This window comes from Sinohyriopsis cumingii, chromosome 17, assembly GCF_028554795.1.
Source record: "Sinohyriopsis cumingii isolate HCF-2022 chromosome 17, ASM2855479v2, whole genome shotgun sequence".
NCBI lineage: Eukaryota > Metazoa > Mollusca > Bivalvia > Unionida > Unionidae > Sinohyriopsis > Sinohyriopsis cumingii.
In genome coordinates this window covers 80,386,282-80,411,576 of record NC_142977.1, presented here as the reverse complement: position 1 = coordinate 80,411,576, position 25,295 = coordinate 80,386,282, and the positions used below count along the sequence as shown (strand labels likewise).

General features: G+C 33.5%; 1 protein-coding gene across 2 annotated transcripts in view; it reads left to right on the top strand.

The window, feature by feature from the left end:
* LOC149779307 (WD repeat-containing protein 75-like) overlaps nt 1-25,295 on the top strand; it is an 82,037-nt gene that overhangs the window by 23,692 nt on the left and 33,050 nt on the right. For both annotated transcript variants that reach the window (XM_089939926.1, XM_089939925.1), the window contains exons 5-11: nt 216-331; nt 2,158-2,228; nt 3,163-3,261; nt 6,374-6,462; nt 14,418-14,573; nt 18,383-18,579; nt 24,731-24,918. In XM_089939926.1, coding sequence (XP_089796052.1) covers nt 216-331; nt 2,158-2,228; nt 3,163-3,261; nt 6,374-6,462; nt 14,418-14,573; nt 18,383-18,579; nt 24,731-24,918 — 916 coding nt within the window. The remainder of the gene's footprint in view (nt 1-215; nt 332-2,157; nt 2,229-3,162; nt 3,262-6,373; nt 6,463-14,417; nt 14,574-18,382; nt 18,580-24,730; nt 24,919-25,295) is intronic.

Sequence of the window (25,295 nt, the reverse complement as noted above, 5' to 3'; positions counted from 1 at the left end):
TTTCCTCTGTCCTTGGTGCAGAAGCAGATATTGTAGTCCTGTGCTCTTGAACCCAAGTCCTCTACAAATGATTCTACGATTCCACTAGCAGCACAGTGGGACTGGGTGACTATCTCCAGCCGCAGTTTCAAGAAGTTGGTGTCATTTTAAGAACATTTTTGGGGGTATAATTTGACATGGCATGGTATCTTGATCAGTCCTTTGTTCTTTTACAGGTCTGTCTGAACTGGTGACATTTTCACTGAATCCAACCCCAAGAAACAAGCTTGCTGCCAAGACTCTGCTGCAGCATTGCACACAGGATGGCAGACAGTGTGCTGTGGGTGCCAGGGTGAGATTTCAGATTTCATTTTTCCTTAATGTGGAAATTTAAAAAATTAGGTCTATTTCAAAAATGAAACTTTTGCAATAGTGTTGAAAAATCACTAGGAGATACATAATCATATACCTGAAACATTTATATTTGATCTTTTTTGAGTTTGCATAGATCCCTGTATCAATGCTTAACTGGTACAAAGTCTCATTTTTGGAGGCCCATATTTTTTCCAGGACCGTGTACCACTATGATTCATGCATTGTCTCTCCACCATGTTACCATGTGCAATCCAAAATCAACTTTTGGTTCATTTAAATAGTGACAGAAAAGCACCCTAAAGCCCATTAGTTTTGCAAACAACCATGACTTGTTACTGAAAAATGGTCTTATTATAAACATTTTCAATAGTGTTCCAACCTACCACCTTCATCTAATGCTAATTTAAAAATAACAGAAGATTTGATCTTTAAATATTTCTTGAAAAGGTTTATTTAAAGTCTGACTTAAACTGGATGTTTGGAAGTCTCAACATAGCAAAATTATTCTGAGAAATGTTTTGAGTTTTTGAGACGTTTTCAAAATCTGGAGTAGGTGTTAGCATTGGCTTACTTAAGACAAATTGATACAGTGCATAAAATCCTCATATATTCACTGTCAGCAAATGTAAGTAACTTTAAAATTTTACTCTGAAAGTTTCATTTAGCAACTGTATGATCTATCTTTAATTTGGTTGATTTGTAATGCTAGAGATTGTCTTGTTTACTGAGCAGTGATATAAAATTAAGTGCCATTTTGCAAGCGTTCCTGATGGACTGGTGCAAATTCTAGCAAACAAGGTAGTGGTAGTTCCGTGTTTTTACAAGGTTTTCTACATTATACATCAAATTCTAACAATGTATACCACAGAGTCTTTGTATATCCTTTTAGAGGTAAAAGAGACTACCAACAAAAGTACTGAGTGACCATCTGTCAGATGCCAGAATCAGCATTTTAACAAGTCTTCTTGTTCTTTAATCATTTTGTGTGAATATCAGAGAGCTCAAAAGCTTTAAATATATTAAGATTATATATAACCAGTGTCTAAATGGTGACAATAATGCATAACTTAGTCATAACATTTAGCACAAGCAGGCAGTTCATATCCATTAACCATGTATTCAAACACTCTAGTGAATGTATGGTACCAGCTAAGCACATGGAAAGTGATGACAACTGCCTGCCTGCACTTTTTGAGAGGTTGACTGTATCAGGCAATGATTGTTCACACCATTTTGAATTGGGATGTAACTTCAGAAATCAGACATTCCAAAATTGCCCAGACTTTGATCCCCCTGGCAGTATCTTAAATTTTAGTCATGTAGTCATACTCTAACCACCTGATTTCTCAAAAGTTTTTGAGTAAGAAACTCCAGTTCAAGCTCAGAACTCACAAATTAGGTATGACTGCTAGTCATGGCAAATTTGGCACCAAGTTAAGGAAAATGGGAAAGTTCTGTGTTTCTAGCTTAAGTTATGGACTGTCCAGGTATGGAGACTTCGAGTTTAAGTTTAGGACTGTCAGATTTTGGGAACTTTACACTTCAGTTATGGACTGTCAAATTTTGGGGACTTTTTGCTTAAGCTTCAGTTTCTTCATCAGTGAGTTTGAAAATATGAGGCTGGATTTATCATATAATAATATATACTCATGTATGAGTCGGATCCAACTGGAATCTTCATAGAACAAGTTCTGCCATCACAAAATGCTGCTCTAAATCCAAGTCTTTGAAGTTGGTCATGATTAATCATTAAAACATTAAATGGCCATGATGTAGTTTCAGGTGTTCTTTCTTCTTTTGCAGGGTGAATATGTTGCAAGTGTTAATGATAGGGAACTTGCGATCAAATCAATTGTGAAGGACAAATTTACAAAGTAAGTACTGTAAATAATTTTATTTATTATATATGCAGTGTTATAAGCACTAAGTCTGATATTATTAAACTTGCCTTTAGATGTACCACTACAGCAGTGATAAGGGCCTGTTGTTTACCTTGCCCTTTGTCCATAAATTGGTATGCTAGTCAATTCAAGTGTCTATTACCTTTCTTACATTTTACACTTGGGGTCAATTTTGTGTATATGTTGGTGGTGCATTTGTATTCCAGTAGCATTTAAAGATGTTTTTGAATCAAAATTAACTTCGTAAATTAAGGGATGGCTAATTTCAGATTTATCTTTTAATGCCAACTTTTGTTCAGTTCATACACACACACTCACACACACACACACACACACACACATATATATATATATATATATATATATATATATATATATATATATATATATATATATATATATATATATATATATTACTGTTATTTGTTCATACCATAATTTTATAACAAAAAGAACTATTAAATCGTGCTAATAAATGCAGTGTCTCATTTGCCAATGTAGATAAATGCTTATACAAATCCATATACATTATATATTCCCATCCACCTGTCTTCAATAATTGCTCCCCTTCTAAGAATGTTTACAAACCTTTATCAAAGAAAGAATCATAAAAACTTATTCTTGATCAACTGCCCATGCATGTGGCTTGTAAATAATTTTCAGTCAATTTTGGACCTAGTTTTGTTAGTAATTTTATGACCATTTGTTTCATGTAATTATCAGTTAGTTTTGTTTTGGCTGTTATTAGCCAGTAATCTCTGACACAGCTGTTTTAGGTAGTCACAAGTCAGGCCAGTTTGACCTCTTTATAAAGAACAGTTTTTCAGATTATTTAGACATGGCTGTACCAGCCACCAGCATACCTACCACAGTGTATTTGTGTACTATTCTTTTCCATTTTTTACAGACATCTTTTGGAAAGAGATAAAAAGTTCACCTGTGTAACATGTCATCCTGATGATTATTGTATAGCCACTGGCACCAAGGAGGGGAAGATTGTCTTCTGGTATGCAGAGGTCTTAATGTTACACTATGGTAGTTAGCAATTACAATTTCCTGGTAGATTGGGAATCTCTCAAAGTCACATTTTTACTGTATCGTATACTTGTAATTGGAATAAGGTCAAATATTAATTTCTAATAAATTGATCTGTAACAAACACTCCAGGAACCACAAAAATTTCATTTTTTTTATGACTGCTAGAAGATGGTGCATATGATGTCCCCATGTCCGTCCGTCTGTTACCAATTTGGTTTTCACACAATAATTTTAATTGCCCATTGTCTACAGTTACCAAACTTTGTGGATGGCATTTACTTTGGGTAAGGAGGAACTTTATCATTTTTGGGCTCAAAAGGTAAAAGTCAAGGCGACTATATAAAAGAATTAAGAAAGAAAATTCTTTGCAATAATATTAGGTCTACATGACATATATCAAGCAAGCTATGTGTGTGGCTTGCAGTTCGGTTAAGGAAGAATGCTGTTGATTTTCAAATCTAAAAGGTCATGGTCACTAACTGAAGAAGAAAAATGGTTTTTCCTTTCAATATGTTCCTCTGTCAAAACAACATTTTAGATATAAGGCTGCTACCTCCCAAATCCAACCCCACTAAAACTAACAAATAATTTCTTTTCCATCTTTATCAGATACAAAGGACAGTAACCCTTGGGCATTACCTTCTCTTGATGCCTCCAGGCATCATATATGTCAACATCATACAAGAAACCTCCCATAAATCCTTGCCAATATCAATGTTAATTTTTACCATCCATCCAGAAATTTGGATTTATATTGTGCATTAGTCATAACTATAACGATGGTATAGATTATTTTGAATTTTTTTCAATATTTGTGTGAATTTGTCTCATTCTCGTGCTTTTCAAGTTTGCTTGATACAACACACCATAATTGATGCATGTTGTTCACTCACTCAGAATTGGCTGTTTAAGTGACTTATTAATATACTGAGTTATTAATTTATGCTTTTTTTTAAAGAATATTATGTCATTTCAGTGAAACATGTCATTGAAGTACAGTAAATGCAAGCAGTCCCAAGGCCAGGGCATGTACAAAATGTATTTCGTCTTTACCCTGCAGTACTGCAGTGTGTGTGTGCCATATGGTCCAAGGTTGAATGCAGATGTCAGCCAGAGGCAAAAAGAAAAGGGCAGATCTCACAGTGAGAACACAGACAAATGAAGTATTCATCGAAAGACAAGACTTTTTTACATACCTTTTGGGGGATGTTGCAGTTCCCACCTATCCCCCCAAAGTATGTGACATACAACCTTCAGCTACTATCATTTATGTGGAAGCAAGTGGATGAGGTTTTGGAGTCACAACTATCTATGCCAGCCTTCAAATTGCAGATGTGTCAGCTGGTTCAGGAAACAACAAAACAACCAATTCCAGGCAGATTTTGCCCATGTATCCCTGTCTTGCTGCTGATACATTGGGAGAGTGGCCATCCCCCACCCCCAGTTCTAGACAGCATAATCAGCATAAGTTTCCCAGCATGTCCAAGCATGGGCATGGCCTTCAGGCTTGTAAGACTGTTTGCATGATCTTTTCGGTAGATACATAAGGTCAATCCTATATTAGGGTATCGGCATCTGGAACTGTCCAACCAGTGCAGCCATCTAGCCATATATTTGGTGACCTTATAGATTCATCTGTCTACTCATGCCTACAGCTTCATCTCTCTACTACTAGGGGGAATCTTAGTGGTAGATCCATATGTCTTACTTAGAACTGCATATACCTACCAAGGTGGTCATTTTAGTGACCATCCAGTCATGTCCAGCTGACTGTGTGACTAGGCTTCTGCTGTCCATACTGCTATGACAAATTCATATGTCAGAGCTGGCATACCATATGTTAATGGCTTACCCACAGGGATGACTTAAATTCAGGTGACAGCATTGCATTATCTATGCCACTGTTGAAGGTTTGTCGGGATTTGGAGGCAGAACATAAATGGGATACTAATACACATCAAGTTCAATAATACTCCTAACTAAACAGCTGCCATGCTGAGATCCAACCGTGCCATCAAAGTGATATACCATGTGTTATCATTCAGAAATGCCCTCCAGTCCTTTACTGTCATCCACTGCTATAATGTTATGGTTTTAGTATAGATATCAGTGATGAGGAAGAGACTCCATCCTTTTGGTTGCTTCTCCAGTCAGTGAAGATCACAGATTAATGACTTTCTTTTTGGAAGGGTCAGTGATCCTGGGAATGCCTAAACTTTCTTTTCCAAAAAGACAAGTACCAGCAACATTTCAATGAGCTTTTACAGAACACATTCTGATGCCTTCCATACTGAACTCCCAACTCAGGATAAGAATTTAGCAGAGTCCACATGTCTGCCCCACTGTTTTGCAAAGTGGACAGGAATGTGTTTCATGCCACATCGAAGCTGGTTTAGAATGTTGTCGCTACATTTCAATGTTAGGTGGACCTTATTGAGCAATTAGCATGCTTAGGGCAATGGCCCAAATTGTTCAGGTCATAAACAGGGAAGCTTACCATTCTGTGGCAAATGCACTGAATGCTTTTGTGAATCTTGACATGATATTTGCATTTTATGTCAGTCAAGCCATATATTCTGGTATTTCAGATGATACTAATTGGCAGGCTATTATCATCTGGGGCATAATTGAAGTAGTTCACTGGCAGGCAGGTCAGGAACTGCCACTCCAACTCGTCACCCACTCCAAAGTCGTGTGTCCTGTGGCAAGAGGAGGTAATGGACAAGAGCTATTGCCTTTTTCGATATGATATAGACTGAAAAGGTGCACTTTAATCTTTTTATTAGAGTTTGATTTGGGAGGTAGCAGATTTATATCCCAAATGTTAATGTGATCAGGTAAGTATTCTTGGAGAAATATAATTTACTGGAAAAAATTTGATTTCTAAACAATAATTGGAGTTCTTCATGATCTACAGTTACCAGACCTCATTTATGACTCGTACTTGGTGTAAATGATTTTTCATGATGTAAACTTTCAATATTACATGAAATTAAAGCATCACAGAATTTTCTCCAGGCATAATATCTGATGCATCATCGAGAAGAGGAATCGCTAATATAGACAAACGTTTATTTCAGGTGGAATTTTATGAATCCCAAGAAAGTTGTGAACACAGTCAGTCACTGGCATGCTTTACCAGTGCTGGATCTTTGCTTTACATTAGAAGGTACTGTAATTATCTCCAGACTTTTTAAAAAAACTTTAGTTATTGTGATATCCATGATGTATCTGCTTGTCTATCAATTGCAACATCTTCCAAACTCCTGGGTGGAAATGGAGTAAACCTTGTAGTTACTGTATACTGGCTTGTAAATTGTCTCCAACTGCAAAACATCATAGAACCCGAACTGCCATTCAGCAGTGCACTGGCAGATCAGGATATATATTACAACTGAAATTCATGTGATTAATAATAGTTGCTGATGAAGGCAGTGTGATATTATCAAAAAAATTTGAATTCTTAAAATATTTATTGTCAGATTATGGGAAATTACTATTGGTCACGATTTCTATGTTGTTTGTTCTACTGATTACTCCCAACAAACAGCTTACACACAGATCTGGCAGCACATGGCCCTTCCAGATAACTCTGGACAAGTTGTTTTGTCATGTAGCACATCCAAGCAATTAGGTGGACAAGTTGTTTTTGGCATCCTGGATAATTGATTGTACATTTATAATATGTCATTATATACTCTGATTTATAGTTAGTATCAGTTACCATATCTCTTAAAAATTACGAAAACTTAAAACTAATGAAATAATTATGAATTTTTATTCTTTATATTAATTATCCAGAAGCACATGAATATATCAGGCAACGTAGATGATGTCATGATGCAAACCCCTATAAAAACTTGTGTGATGATGACTTGTATGAGAAAGTATTTTTCATTTGCCTTCAGTGTTTATGATGAAATGGAATAATTCAGCTACCTGCATTTCATTAAAAATGGCTAACTCGTCATTGTACTGACAAAAGTTTAATAACTTTTTCATGTAGTGAAATGTATATTGTGCAACTTTATTCCTTTAAAGCTTAAAAACATTTGCACATTAATTTGCCTAAATAAAATTGCAAACATGTTACACATATGAAAGTTTTGTGATTACAATATTGACCGGTTGGATTTTGTCAGCAGGCACCACTTGTTGCTTGATGGCTGCAGTGCATGCTATGTTTAGGCCATGTGCAGCATCAGGTATTATGAGGTCACATGATGATGCTCTAGCCCTGGGGTCAGCAACCTATTTTACATGGCATGCCACTTTTTTCTGAATTAATTACAAAATGAATGAACGCATGCCACCAGTAAGAGAGTAACTCTGTTAAAATTGAGATTTTTGGCTTGCTTTTGCCAGCCACACAAAACCTCTTGACATGCCACCTTGTGGTATGCATGCCATAGGTTGCCGATCCCTTCTCTAGCAATTGATCCTGACTGGCACCCATTCTCACTGTACAGTAGATTTTTTTTCTCAATTGAAACTGATACTGTAATGTTCGTTGCAGCTATTTTTTGTCTTTTTACCAGTTTGAAATAGTTGGAGCAGTGTTTCAGTCTGGTATCTATGTTCTGCTGGTCAGCTGGTGACATTTTGTTTCACAAAGTTTGGGAAATCATTGTCTTCCAAATAAATGTGTGATCCCAAAACAGGAAATATATCTATTTTGCAAATTAGCATTTGTTTTTCTAGCATTGACTCACTCTTTTCTTTTTTAAATATAACTTGCCAACATCTGAACAGTTCATGTATCTTTTCCATTTCTAGTTTAAGATTTCACCGGCTGTAATTCAATTAGCAGCTATCACATATCATCAGCACAGAGTCTATTCAACATTTCTGTATTGTCTAAAGTATCCTTGATGAAAATTAAAAATAATAACCATCCCAAAATGACTTGGTAACTTGGTTGCAATGTATATTAACTACTTAATGCTTATAGGGGGCCCCGATAGGATTTGGCCAGTGTGGGTATGTGAGAAAGCTTGCCAGTAGCTTCTCTTGGGTCGGTGGTTCTTCCCGGGGGTTTTCTTGGGTTCTTCCTCCACCATTAATACTGGCCGCCATGCATAGCCTATCGTGTGCTGAAAAATGGCGTTAAACCCCACAACAATAATAATAACAAAAATTCTTATAGTGTTTTTAATGAAATTCAGAACAGACAAGAATATTTGCATCTTATTTTCTTTCGAGTAAATAACTCTTGTAATGCCAAATAATTAAGTTTCAACTGTCAAAGCAAAAGGAATCATGTCTTAAGATTGGAGTATTTTTGGACAGTATAGAAAAAAGTGTTTTGCTGTCTCAATTTCACCACAGAAACAATACTTATTGTTAGATAATTGGTTTCAATATTAGATGTGATTTTGTCTACTACACTATGTTCTTGGCCTAGCATACACAACCCATAACACTGTATCACCAACATAATGTTTGCAGGGAGTAATATCTTTGTCTCGATTCAGCTAAACATTGAAATTATGTAATGTAGGACTGTATCTTGCCTTTCTGGGTAACGAGTTGCGTGTTTGAATCGTACAGGGTAAAAATGAATTTTATTGAATATTTTTTTTGTCATTAGTTGTCATATGAGATTTATTATTGAGATGATTTTATGTCCTATACCTGAAGGTTGAATAGCATCTTAAAGACATACAGAAGCTATTCCTTGATAAATTTTAAATACTTGAAGACATACAGAAGCTATTCCATGATAAATTTTAAATACTTGAAGACATACAGAAGCTATTCCATGATAAATTTTAAATACTTGAAGACTATTCCATGATAAATTTTAAACACTTGAAGACATACAGAAGCTATTCCTTGATAAATTTTAAATACTTGAAGACATACAGAAGCTATTCCATGATAAATTTTAAATACTTGAAGATATACAGAAGCTATTCCATGATAAATTTTAAATACTTGAAGATATACAGAAGCTATTCCATGATAAATTTTAAATACTTGAAGACATACAGAAGCTATTCCATGATAAATTTTAAATACTTGAAGACTATTCCATGATAAATTTTAAATACTTGAAGACATACAGAAGCTATTCCTTGATAAATTTTAAATACTTGAAGACATACAGAAGCTATTCCATGATAAATTTTAAATACTTGAAGACTATTCCATGATAAATTTTAAACACTTGAAGACATACAGAAGCTATTCCTTGATAAATTTTAAATACTTGAAGATATACAGAAGCTATTCCATGATAAATTTTAAATACTTGAAGACATACAGAAGCTATTCCATGATAAATTTTAAATACTTTAAGACTATTCCATGATAAATTTTAAACACTTGAAGACATACAGAAGCTATTCCTTGATAAATTTTAAATACTTGAAGATATACAGAAGCTATTCCATGATAAATTTTAAATACTTGAAGATATACAGAAGCTATTCCATGATAAATTTTAAATACTTGAAGACATACAGAAGCTATTCCATGATAAATTTTAAATACTTGAAGATATACAGAAGCTATTCCATGATAAATTTTAAATACTTAAAGACATACAGAAGCTATTCCATGATAAATTTTAAATACTTGAAGACATACAGAAGCTATTCCATGATAAATTTTAAATACTTGAAGACATACAGAAGCTATTCCATGATAAATTTTAAATACTTGAAGACATACAGAAGCTATTCCATGATAAATTTTAAATACTTAAAGATATGCAGAAGCTATTCCATGATAAATTTTAAATACTTCAAGACATACAGAAGCTATTCCTTGATAAATTTTAAATACTTGAAGACATGCAGAAGCTATTCCATGATAAATTTTAAATACTTGAAGACATACAGAAGCTATTCCATGATAAATTTTAAATACCTAAAGACGTACAGAAGCTATTCCATGATAAATTTTAAATACTTGAAGATATACAGAAGCTATTCCATGATAAATTTTAAATACTTGAAGACATACAGAAGCTATTCCATGATAAATTTTAAATACTTCAAGACATACAGAAGCTATTCCTTGATAAATTTTAAATACTTGAAGACATGCAGAAGCTATTCCATGATAAATTTTAAATACTTGAAGACATACAGAAGCTATTCCATGATAAATTTTAAATACTTCAAGACATACAGAAGCTATTCCTTGATAAATTTTAAATACTTGAAGACATGCAGAAGCTATTCCATGATAAATTTTAAATACTTGAAGACATACAGAAGCTATTCCATGATAAATTTTAAATACCTAAAGACGTACAGAAGCTATTCCATGATAAATTTTAAATACTTGAAGATATGCAGAAGCTATTCCATGATAAATTTTAAATACTTGAAGATATACAGAAGCTATTCCATGATAAATTTTAAATACTTGAAGACATACAGAAGCTATTCCTTGATAAATTTTAAATACTTGAAGATATACAGAAGCTATTCCATGATAAATTTTAAACACTTGAAGACATACAGAAGCTATTCATTGATAAATTTTAAATACTTGAAGATATACAGAAGCTATTCCATGATAAATTTTAAATACTTGAAGATATACAGAAGCTATTCCATGATAAATTTTAAATACTTGAAGATATACAGAAGCTATTCCATGATAAATTTTAAATACTTGAAGACATACAGAAGCTATTCCATGATAAATTTTAAATACTTTAAGATATACAGAAGCTATTCCATGATAAATTTTAAATACTTAAAGACATACAGAAGCTATTCCATGATAATTTTTAAATACTTCAAGACATACAGAAGCTATTCCATGATAAATTTTAAATACTTGAAGACATACAGAAGCTATTCCATGATAAATTTTAAATACTTGAAGACATACAGAAGCTATTCCATGATAAATTTTAAATACTTAAAGACATGCAGAAGCTATTCCATGATAAATTTTAAATACTTCAAGACATACAGAAGCTATTCCTTGATAAATTTTAAATACTTGAAGACATGCAGAAGCTATTCCATGATAAATTTTAAATACTTGAAGACATACAGAAGCTATTCCATGATAAATTTTAAATACCTAAAGACGTACAGAAGCTATTCCATGATAAATTTTAAATACTTGAAGATATACAGAAGCTATTCCATGATAAATTTTAAATACTTGAAGACATGCAGAAGCTATTCCATGATAAATTTTAAATACTTCAAGACATACAGAAGCTATTCCTTGATAAATTTTAAATACTTGAAGACATGCAGAAGCTATTCCATGATAAATTTTAAATACTTGAAGACATACAGAAGCTATTCCATGATAAATTTTAAATACTTCAAGACATACAGAAGCTATTCCTTGATAAATTTTAAATACTTGAAGACATGCAGAAGCTATTCCATGATAAATTTTAAATACTTGAAGACATACAGAAGCTATTCCATGATAAATTTTAAATACCTAAAGACGTACAGAAGCTATTCCATGATAAATTTTAAATACTTGAAGATATGCAGAAGCTATTCCATGATAAATTTTAAATACTTAAAGATATACAGAAGCTATTCCATGATAAATTTTAAATACTTGAAGACATACAGAAGCTATTCCATGATAAATTTTAAATACTTGAAGACATACAGAAGCTATTCCATGATAAATTTTAAATACTTGAAGACTATTCCATGATAAATTTTAAATACTTGAAGACATACAGAAGCTATTCCATGATAAATTTTAAATACTTGAAGACATACAGAAGCTATTCCATGATAAATTTTAAATACTTGAAGATATGCAGAAGCTATTCCATGATAAATTTTAAATACTTAAAGATATACAGAAGCTATTCCATGATAAATTTTAAATACTTGAAGACATACAGAAGCTATTCCATGATAAATTTTAAATACTTACAGAAGCTATTCCATGATAAATTTTAAATACTTGAAGACTATTCCATGATAAATTTTAAATACTTGAAGACATACAGAAGCTATTCCATGATAAATTTTAAATACTTGAAGACATACAGAAGCTATTCCATGATAAATTTTAAATACTTGAAGACTATTCCATGATAAATTTTAAATACTTGAAGAGATACAGAAGACTATTCCATGATAAATTTTAAATACTTGAAGACATACAGAAGCTTTTCCATGATAAATTTTAAATACTTGAAGACATACAGAAATACTTGAAGACATACAGAAGCTATTCCATGATAAATTTTAAATATTTGAAGACATACAGAAGCTGTTCCATGATAAATTTTAAATACTTGAAGATATACAGAAGCTTTTCCATGATAAATTTTAAATACTTAAAGATATACAGAAGCTATTCCATGATAAATTTTAAATACTTGAAGACATACAGAAGCTATTCCATGATAAATTTTAAATACTTGAAGACATACAGAAGCTATTCCATGATAAATTTTAAATACTTGAAGACTATTCCATGATAAATTTTAAATACTTGAAGACATACAGAAGCTATTCCATGATAAATTTTAAATACTTGAAGACATACAGAAGCTATTCCATGATAAATTTTAAATACTTGAAGACTATTCCATGATAAATTTTAAATACTTGAAGACATACAGAAGACTATTCCATGATAAATTTTAAATACTTGAAGACATACAGAAGCTTTTCCATGATAAATTTTAAATACTTGAAGACATACAGAAGCTATTCCATGATAAATTTTAAATACTTGAAGACTATTCCATGATAAATTTTAAATACTTGAAGACGTACAGAAGCTATTCCATGATAAATTTTAAATACTTGAAGACATACAGAAGCTATTCCATGATAAATTTTAAATACTTGAAGACATACAGAAATACTTGAAGACATACAGAAGCTATTCCATGATAAATTTTAAATATTTGAAGACATACAGAAGCTGTTCCATGATAAATTTTAAATACTTGAAGATATACAGAAGCTTTTCCATGATAAATTTTAAATACTTGAAGACATACAGAAGCTATTCCATGATAAATTTTAAATACTTGAAGACATACAGAAGATATTCCATGATAAATTTTAAATACTTGAAGATATGCAGAAGCTATTCCATGATAAATTTTAAATACTTAAAGATATACAGAAGCTTTTCCATGATAAATTTTAAATACTTGAAGACATACAGAAGCTATTCCATGATAAATTTTAAATACTTGAAGACATACAGAAGCTATTCCATGATAAATTTTAAATACTTGAAGTAAATTATATTTGTAGCATTTAGATTAATGGTACGGTTGTTTAGCAGATGTACTTTCGGTTGTACCTGTTATTATTCTCATCTCCATATTATTTATTCTTTTATTTTTTTCCTGCATTGAGCAGTTATAAATCTTAGCTTATCCAAAGAGTTTAAGGATGCATGATTGATGAAAAAGTAACTAAGGAAATCTCTTATGTTACCTATATATACAGTGGCATTGATGATGATAGCTGTTGTGAAGGATTTTGCCTTGCACCTGTTCTTAATTGTTCATTAGACTTACTTTCCAGCATTGCAGATATATTTATCTTTTCCTTGTTACACATTTTATACCAGATTTCCTTTCTAATGATTACAGATACATCTATCTTTTGTTTAGGAAAAAAGAAACATAGCATGTTAATACTGAGAATGTATCAAGGTTTTGCTTTTGCCACTTTCTGGGGGTATTCTACATAAGTGACATAGGATTTTAGGCATTTTGCAAGTCAGGTACTCCCCTTTCAGATATCCTGATTTGAAACAATAGTAATGACACCAGGAACAACATCAAACTAATAATAATAATAATTTTTTGTGATAAGGTGTCCTTTCGCTCCTGAGATATTTGATAGTATTTCCCATTTGAAGGATAATTACCATGCCATATTTAGACCCTAGGGGAAAACACATTTTCATATAATCGCTTATAAGTCAAGTGAAACTGCAAACAACAAAGATCCTGATCTGCCATAGCATAATGCACCTGCAGATTATGGTCTATGCTGTTTGTTCTTCTGATTTCTCTAAACAAACTGCACGGACCAAGATCTGCCACCACATTATGTGATGGCAGATCTGGTTCTGTGCAGCTTACAGTTGGACTTGGCTTACATCATGTTTTTATTTGTAGAATCTTTCTCAATGCAGGTTCCTATCTTCTCAGCGGAGGCCATGAATGTGTATTGGTCAAATGGCAGTATAACTCTACCCAGAAGGATTTCAAGCCACGCCTAGGTGCTCCTATTAATCATGTGAACTGTTCTCGTGACAACACCATGTATGCTGTGTGCCATGATGACAATGGTAGGTAATTTTGAACAGACCCAAGATATTTGAATAAGAAGTTGGTTTTGTTTGAAATTGTTTGAGATGTATTTAACCAATATGAAGTGAAATTTTCAGTTCAAAACATCATACTGGCCAGGACATAATAAAATGGTTGAAAAAGATGTACTTAGAGCACAGTGAAAAAGATAGCCATGGCCAACATTTCGAACCTATCCTTGAGCTATAATCCGAGTCCAAGATTAATTTAGGGTGTGAACAGATGTACAAAACAGATGACAAACTGATAGCTATAATGAGCTCTGCCTAGCTAGACTCAGAAATGAGTTAAGTGACCTACTTTGAGTAAATTGGTGTTGAATTCACCGTATTGTTTGCACTTAACTGCACAACACTGTGACAGATAATAAACTTGAAACTAACACAGGCCAAAGAAGCATGAAATATAGGTCACAGTGGTCTACTTTTGGTGGAAGGTACATCAACATATCAATTTCCATGACTCTGTGGCAAGTAGTATATAAGGAATTGGCACAAGCACAAACGTAGTAGTCACTGAAGCATGAAATCTTGGTCAAACTTTTGGTTCCATGACCCCTGACCAGCATTGTACAAGGTACCGGTAAGTTATTAATATTCCTCATCTGTAAAACCCTCCACATTATGAAGATGATCTTCTTAATTGTATCAGAAGCTATCAATGACCTGTGAATTGGGAACTGCACTCAGCACCATTGCCTCAAAGTAAGGACCTCAACTATCTGCTTTTTACTGTCCAATTTTGGATATTATCCCTACACCAACCAGCTGGCAGATGTGTATATTAAGAGACTCACAGAATAGTTCGAAACACTTGGCCCCTTTACTATGCTTTGTTGTGATGACTTGATGAGATGTATCTGATTTATATCTTGGTTGTGATTTGAACTTCATAAAATTATTCAATAAGGTGTTTTCATCTTTTTTGCAAAATGTAAAATGTAAAATTACCTATGCTCACTGGAGTACTTCATTATCAAATCTTAAGTTTTGGAGGTGTGTAGTTTTTGTACATTGTCAAGCTGTAATTTCTTTGGTATGTAAATCTTACATGTAATCAACAATCCCAAAATGCCTGAATGGAAGTGATTGATTTTTAAAAACGTGTGAATTTGTGAAGTTTATGAGAAACTGTACTATTTCTATTTCCTCTGGTTATCTGTAATCAGTTCTCATTGTCAGCATAAATAATAATAATAAGATTTGCTCATGCTGACTTGCTTATCCTTGACAGTTAGGCCAGGCTAGGGGATGACAGTTAGGCTAAGCTAGGGATGACAGTTAGGCTAAGCTAGGGGATGACAGTTAGGCTAAGCTAGGGATGACAGTTAGGCCAAGCTAGGGATGACAGTTAGGCTAAGCTAGGGATGATAGTTAGGCTAAGCTAGGGATGACAGTTAGGCCAAGCTAGGGGATGACAGTTAGGCTAAGCTAGGGATGACAGTTAGGCTAAGCTAGGGATGACAGTTAGGCTATGCTAAGGATGACAGGCTAAGCTAGGGGATTAGCAAATTATAAAAGCCCCCGGTATAGTATTTTTTTCAACCTAAAAGAACTGAGACCATTACAATGTATTTAAATCCATTTAGTTCAAAGAGTTGGTAACTACTGATTTAAAAAAAATGGAATAAGTGTTTTCTGCAATTGTAACACATCCACAGTACTAACAAAGAAATAATAATGAACTTGAAACTACCATTTTTACTGAATAATATTTTTTAAAAAAGATCACTGTCTATCTGACTTCAACACTGATCAAGAAACATGTACTCCAATGTCTCCAAATGCTTTATTCCTACATACAGATAATGGTGAAATACAGACTGTACATTTGCCAGAAAGCATACATTCAGAAATCATGAGGGCATAGCTGTGTGGCAGAATTATTCAGATTTAACCACCTGTGAATGCAGAAATCAGGAATTAAGTAAACTTCATTGGTTGTCAGCCCCTCTTCAGCAGTGTGACAAAGGGTTCATTGACCAATACCACAAGTATATGACTGGTCATTTTTCTGGATGTGGTTGGTGTGTATAAATAATAGTAAAATCTGTGACCTTATTGAGCAAGTGGATTTAAGTCAGGGCAAGTGATTTTTTTTAAAAGTGACTCGCCCAGGACCTGTGTCTGAAAAATACTTTAAGCACTGGATCAGTTGGACAATTTTTGACATCATCACCCAGAGGAACAAATTATTTTTGTGAAATATTTTGAGACGAGAAAAACATACAAGTGGGTATATGGGAATCATAAATTTCTTTTAAAGTACAGTAATTTCAGTGTTGTGTGAAAAATAATAGTAAAAACAATAGGACCCTTTTGGTGCACATAGAATTGTAATCAGGGCTAGTGAAATTAAGTTGGGACATGTGATTTTTATAAAGTCAGTTGCCCTGGCCTGTATCTGAAAATAAATTTCTTTATGAACTGAGTCTGTTCAGCCAGCCATCTGTCACACTGTTGTGAGGCATACATCTGTCCATCTGTCACACCTTGGTTACATCTTGCATTGAGCGCAGTTCTCACTCACAGTTGTGAGGCATCCGTCAGTCACACCTTGGTTATTTCTTCAGTTTAGGTCAGTTCTCTGTCACTGTTTTGAGGCATCCATCTGTCCATCTGTCACACCATGGTCAGGTCTTGCATTGAGGTCCATTTTCAGTCACTTTTGTGAAGCGTCCGTCTTTCCTTTTGTCACACCTTCAATAGATCTTGCATTGAAGTCAGTTCTCAGTCACTGTCATGAGGCATCTATCTGTAATGAACTCATTTCACATATATATATTTGCTTATAAATTGATACCTTTAAAAAGAAATAAATCCTGCAGCTAGAGGGTTGCTTAACAAGTGAGATATAATAAAGACCCAACCAAACTAAACCTGCATTTTGAGCAACATTAGGAAATTTCAGACATCCAGCTCTAACTCTTTTACTCAAATCAAACACACATTGTAAACTACTTTGAATTTCATTTTTAGAGTGAAGAAACATACTTTGTGTCAGTATTCCATGTTTCTGAACCATTTCCAGCAGCAGAAGATATATATACTTAAAAGAAAAGTGATTTTACCTCACTTCCTTTGGTTTGTTTAATCCACAAACCTGTCATTTTGGATCCAGAGTTTTGCATCAGTATGAAATTTTCCCACATGCGCAAGTGTGCAAAAATCAGTATCGTTTGCATTAATATCGCATTTACATCAATAAAATAAGAGAAGAAAGAATAAATGAGACCCCTGTTGTAAGATACATGTGAACCCATCATACCAGCACATTAAACTAGTGTAATTTTATCCAGAAAAAACTGTAATATGCATTTCTCATAAGAAAGAAAGTTCCTATTTGACCCAGATCACATATGAATAACACCTCATGGTACTGCTTGTTTTCATTGATTACTTCAATACAGAATTCAGCAATTCTTATGGCAAAAAATATCTTTTTTGGATGGCTGTGTAATAATAATAGTACTGGAAAAGTGGATTAAGTGGTCTAAAGTACATTTGGTAGCACATCGTGTGCCAGGACAGAACAGTCCACCTCTTGATGATTTCGTCACAAACCGTTCTCTGACTTATAAAGGTGTCACATGAAAATTGTTATTTCTGCTGATTTGAAGAAGAGGGTGACTTACATGATGTTTACCATACGAATGCAGGCATACTGTAGTTTCTGAAAAAGATAAAGTAACTGAGATTTCCTAGAAAATATTTCACAAGAATAATGAAGCAGTATCAGGTGTTGGAATTTTTAAATGTTCATCTTCTTTGTCCCTTTTTTCTTGCAGTGATCCATCTCATTTCCAGTAACTTTGACATCCTTCAGGTGTATCAGGGACTTACCAAGGGCCAGCTGATCTCCCAAGTGAACGATCCTATTCCTATGGGGATGATATGTGACCCTAGAACTAAATCCCTTGTGATGAATGGGAAACCAGGCCATATTCAGTTTTACTCACTACAACAAGATAAGCAGCTGTTTAATGTAAGTATAACCAGAGGAAAATTATTTATCAATGGAAAGTCATTTATAATGAAACTTTTATAATATCTCTGTAGTTTTAAAACATCTTTCTGCCAGCTTGGAAAGATTTATTGCATTTTGTGTTTGTTTGCAGATGCAGATTATAGCAGAATTTTTGTATGGACTGTATGGAAGTTGATGCCTTTTAAAAGACAAAAGTTGCAGATGTATATTTTTTCTGTGAGAGTCATGTTCTGAATGTCCAGTTCTGATATATACAGTGTAATTTTCACCACTGATATTAAATAGGTACAAAGTATCTTTTTTAACCATCATAAACTTTGCATCTCTCTTCATCGCTTCCTCTACATCCTTGACCTAAACAAAAATTATGTCTTTTTTTAAACAATAATATAATGTATACACCCCTCTGGAACTGTCTGTCTGTCTGTTTCTCTCAGACCACTCTAGTAGCCTACATGGTTAGTGTCTTCTTTGGATGTGGGAGATCGCATGTTCAAACCTTGGCCAAGTCATATCAAAGACTTATAAAAATGGTACAAGAAGCTGCTTCACTTGGTGTTCAGCATTAAGAGGTTAGTGTTAGGACTGATCAGTCTAGTGGCAGAATAATGTGACTGGATGGGACATGATGCCACATGTCTGTGGCATGATGCCCCAGTGCAAGAAATTATAATAAACTGCACACTGCAAATATCATAGGATATGACTCAGATTGTTAAAGCTATGTTTTACAAATCCATCTCTCTCTCTCTTGCTCTCATGAAAATATTTATATCCTTCAGAGCCATAATGCACCATTGTTTCTCCATTCAGCTTCATATCAGCTTAGTTGATGCCACGTACCTTATGTATCCATGACAGCCTCTTGGTTTCATTGCACATTTTAAAGTTCCACCGCCACAGAACATAATTTTTAAGAATGATTTACCATTTTAAAAGAACAGTAATAGTATTATTTTCCACCTTTCTGAAAGATGTAAGACATTTTTGTAGATGACCTGAGGGGACAAAAAATGAGACCCTGTCACAGTCAGAAATACTATGAATTCACTATTTTTCATGAGTATCATGTAAAGACTCAGCAAGCATTGATTATACTGTGGAAGCAATGAAACCACATTTCAGTACTGATGAAAATGCCATGTTTTGAAAAAACAAAAAAATTGATGCTTTAAAAAATAAATGATTTACAGTACATCAAAATCATTTAAAATTCCTAATTTTTACAAATTAACTCGTGAAAATTGTTATGAATTGGACTTTTTCTTAGGTCACCTAGCTGTAAGTCCAAGTGAGTTGATGGTATGGCCCCCCATTCATCATGCATCCGTCTATCTATCAACAGTTTTTCTTACTACTCTGAAGTCCATATTTCTGATCTGATTTGAATCAAACTTAGGTCTGTATTATGAAAATCTTGTTTTGAGTTTGATGATGAGCCATATCCATGCGTAGTAATGATGTGATCTTGCATCTGATTGGTTAACCTTGTTAGAGCTCTGGGGGCCATAAATCTGATCTGATTTTGACCAGACTTGGTATATTTGCCTATATCTTTATGATCTCAAGCTCCACCTGACAAATGAGATAATCATATATCTGATTGTTACCTGTCTGAGATCAGTAATGAGTGCGATGCATACATACTAAATAGGTTATCTTGCATCTGATTGGCTGAGATTGTTACTGCTTTTGAAGCCATATTTAATCAAACTTGAAATGTGGAATTATATCAAGCTTTGGGATGGGTTTGATAATGAGCAAGATCTTAAATCTGATTAACTGACCTTGCTACCATTGTGGAGGCCGGAATGGCAGTTTTCATATTATTGCAAAGGAAGTAACTTATAATCAGGTCTATTGAGAATGACAGGTTTGGGGTTCTGAAGAGAGTTCTTCCCATTGTTATAGGCCCAATGTTAATTTTTTTAAATGATGAAGATGCTAGTTTTAAATGACTTTCAAATAATCAATTTATAATTAAGAAGTGCCACCCCTTAATTCAGTAATCGAAGTCGCTTGTAATTCTGTTCGTTTTCGGAAATGCGTCAAAAGTAGTCATGTGATGCATTCGACAAATTCTATTATCAACTAATAACAACATTTGCATGTGGCAGACAGATTCATTCAAGAGGGAATGAAGAGAGTTAGGCCCATTTTTAAAAAAGCAAATCTGAGAAGAAAAAGCATGAATTACATAAAAATAAGATATGTGTGAATGTTGGGTATCAGCTGGGGTGCTGGAATACGTTAAAGGGCTAACTTGGGCTGAAGACAAACCCATGTGTTGCAGATTTCATATTAATTGGTAGGAATTCAGATTTCCATATTAACTGGTAGGAATTCAGATTTCCATATTAATTGGTAGCAATTCAACAGACTTGTAAAATATACACTTCAGTTTTGCCTTCGAAGAAAAATACTCATAAATGCTGGGCTGAGTACTGCATCACATCAAACACAAAATGAGAGTACCTTATCAAATAAGAATCACCTACCATATCAGACATAGTATGGTGTTGGCTATTTATATTTACAATGTTGATGTTGTCAAATCTTGTGTTACAACTTTTGACTGAATCAATTGACCCATGAATGCTGCTTATCAACATCAGATTAATTTGTACACATGTGAAAAATGGATAGGTTTCTCTGTTTGAGGGAGAAATTACAGGGTTCTTAATTTGTTGAAACGTCAATATTATATGGTTTTAATGGAACCCAGCGATGTTTGGGACCAACATCTTTCAAGATTATTCAGATGATTTGACATCTACAACTTTTTGCAACAGTGGCATTGGGTCTTTAAGTCATGTAATAGCTTTAAAACAATAAGTTACATAAATTTGCAAAATTAATGCACCTATGGGATTAATTGGAATAATCTTTAATTCAATGCTGAAGAAACTAACTAAGATAAAAATATAACAAAAAATAAAGAAAATATTTTAGAAGTGTATAAAATATTTTATATATCCAGTAACTTCATTGTTCAGCTAAACTTTAAAACCATTAAACACCATGAAATGGTATTGCTATACAAAAATGGCTGATATATTTGTTGTCTTTCTGTTATCACATGTATATGCATTGTATTTTGGCATTTCATATATTAAATATTATTAGTCACACATTTTTTAAATTTATTTTTGGAAATATTTTTCTATAATTTTTTTTAAAAAGAACAACCAAAAATGGATTTCTTCTTATCCACTTCCAAATTGAATTGCCCCTATTAACCTAAATGTACAGACCTCAGATCTTTGAGAGACCTACCCTAGAAGTTTTCTGACCATAATTTGTTTTACAACCCACAACTAACAAAATTGCACATTTTTCTAAATGTTGTGACCAGACCACATTTCAGTTTATTTTACTTACGCAGCAGTATTAAACATCACATTCATTTAGACATTTATTTTTTCTCCTATTTCTGTTAGGGATTTTTTGTGTTATCTTTTATCATTTACATCATATACATTTTACAGAATTTTTACATCTTTCCATTTTATATTTTATTTTGTTTTGCTTCATGTTTAAATCTATTTGTGTTGGTGTATCTCCCTAAATTTTTGTGCAATTCACTTTTACATTTTTCAAGTTTTAACTTATGCTGGCACTCTACAGCTACTGTTCTGCTTTAGTATAATGAAATAATACTACATATATGTCTATATCTATCTATCTCTCTGTCCATCCATCCATCCCTCCATCCATCTTAATTAACGTTATTATTGTGGGTTCTTCCTGTATAGCCTGTCATGTGCTTAAAACTGGAGTTAAATCCAAAACATCAAAACGTGCCTGCACTGGTTGAGTAAAAACTCAAACTTACATGAATAGAGGTGAGATGTGTTAGTGATCTGTAAAGGTAAGTACCTTATACCAATTGGCAACCCATAGCCTCCGAAAATGCAGCTGTGTTTCAGTAAAACCTATTATAATTATTGGTCTTGGCATGATGTTATTGGTAGTATTCTTCATTTAGCAATAATCACTGTTTATCCGAACTGTTAATAATGTCACCTATGCCAACATACATCAGGACATCAGTTGTAAATAGAAGACTTCACTTTTACATGCTTTCAAACCTGGGTCCTAATTTTGTCCTAACTTTGTACTCCTGTAAAAAAAAAGTTATATTTTTTTTTGATGCATTGTTTTAAATATGCCAAGGAACAACATATACTTGAAGTTGTCATTTAATAATGGAACATGTTCATGCAAAAGCCAATAGTCATTCTAAGTTATATATATCTATAAAGAGAGACAGATGCAGAGAAGGAGAGACAGAGAAAGTAGTAGTAGTGTAGTAGTAAGGAACAGATTGCCTAACTTACATCAAATGTTTTAAATTCTAGTTGGTATAAGATCAGTAAACTTATGTTTAGGTCATGATGTTTTTTCAGTATTTTAAATTGCGGTGTGTCAGAATAGACACAAGGACAAGATAAATGCTAGTTTAGGCAGATCAAAGAAAACACAGATTTTGCACAGTAAATAAAACACCATATGTTGCACCTTAAATAAAACACCAGATGTTGCACAGTAAATAAAATACCAGACATTGCACAGTAAATAAAAAGCCATGTTTGGAAGCATAAAAAAAAGATTTTGCAGATTAAATCATGTAATATGTTCCATCATATTATTAATTAGATAATTAATTGCAGTATTAGTTAAAATAATTCAGAAAGTCGGTTTTCAGTATAACTTTAATGCACACAAGAATCATGAAATTGATGCTTCCATATCTTTCTTACAGTTATTAGTCAGGTTTTTTTTTCCTGACCAAAGATATAACTTTTCTATCTTCCTTCCCTCTTACCTTTTATCTTGGGGCCCCGAGTGGTCTAAAGCGCTCTCCGTTACGGATCACTGCCATCTCACCTCTGTCTGCATGGGTTCTAGTCTAGGATTCGGCCAATGTGTGTATGTGAGAAAGCTTGCCAGTAGCTTCCTGGGGTTTTTCCCAGGTTCTTCCTCCACCATTAATACTGGCCACCATGCATGGCCTATCGTGTGCTGAAAAATGGCGTTAAACCCAACAACAAGAACAAAAACAACCTTTCATCTTGCCCTTGCTGGTCTTCTGGTTTAAATAATTTATGAAGATATATGTATTACATGCATGTAGTATTTATCTCTCTGTCAATTATAAAAACTTTGCAGCCTGAAATTTTAAAAAAATATATAACTGCCACTGAGAAAAACAAAATATAAGTTCTCAAAATTTTCAGTTTTACTAGATGAGGCTTACTTTTCACAGTTATATGTTTCTCACAAAGAGTGATACATTTTTTAGAAAGTCATCAACAGTTTCTAAAAGGCAAGAAAATTGCTTGTCAATTTTCAGTAATTTACTTTTCTTTGAAGGATTAACATAACATTTATTATCTTATAAAGATTAGTGCACTGTATAGTCACTTGATACTTGATTACATTTACTGAAATTATGTAAGCAAAAGCAATATCGATAATTTTTTTAATGTGATCAAGTATCATTTTGATAGCAAAATTATAGATTAAACAAATCTATTGTACAAAATGATGTTGCAGCATTACAGTGACAAGGAATAAAGGTAGGTTATGCAGGCATGGATCAACTTTGGTAAATGGTAGGGAAATTTTTAAATTTTCTGACCAACCACTCCAGTTTGTTTTTTACAAGAATCCAGCAATACTTATAGACAACATGGCAACTAAGTGTTTCAGACTATTTTCCATTCCATGGTTTCAATATATGTCCACAAGCTTTCTTGCAATTCTTCATTTTTACATTTTTTGAACTTTACCTTTAGCTGGCACCATCTACAGACTATTGTGCTGGCATGCTGTAAAATGCCAGATGCATACATACGTATGTACATACATACATACATACACACGCACACACACACACACATACATGTGCTTTCACAAGATTAAAGTTGTCAGCTGCTGAGGTGTGCTCACTTGGACCTCTTGATCTCCCAAGAATCCTGCGCTTGAACAAATCAATGGCCAAAAGAGTACTTCTTTTGGTGTTATTAATAAAGTGTACTCATTTACTTCAATAATAGCACACCACTTGCACATTTATCCCAGCACATTCAAATCCTGTAGGAAAAGCTCAATGTTAGATACATTCTTTTGTTTTTCTCTTCAGCTGGATATTGTATGTCAGAACTACATCTCTCCAGAGAACCTACAAAAGCCAACAACTGTGACAGAAGTTGTGTGTGCCAGCTTTGACAGCAGTGGGTACTGGTTGGCCACTGTGGAATATTGGGATGATGGCGTGATGACTCCAGAAATACGGTTGAAATTCTGGGAGTTCTCTGAACAGTCCCAATCGTAATTATATTTCTGTATTATACATTTTGTAAGATAGTTTCATAGCATTAGTGCAATATTGTCTTTATCTTGTATCAAAGGCATTTGGATCACTACAGGCTTTTCTTCATCATTTCTAAATCTCGGCCAGGTGAAACAGTTACACAGGCTCAAAGCCAATCAGAGAAGAAAAGCAACTAAGATAAATGTTATTTTAGTGTCTTTTATGTGCTACATCATTTACACAGAACATTGCTCATAATAAAATTAGAGGAAAAATTCACCCTAAATCATGTGTGTTTTTCAAGATGGTGGCATCCAATCTGATGCACAATATTTTACAAAGGTCTGGCAAAGATTCTGAAGTAGTAGCTCTTTATTTCAGATTTCTTCCAATA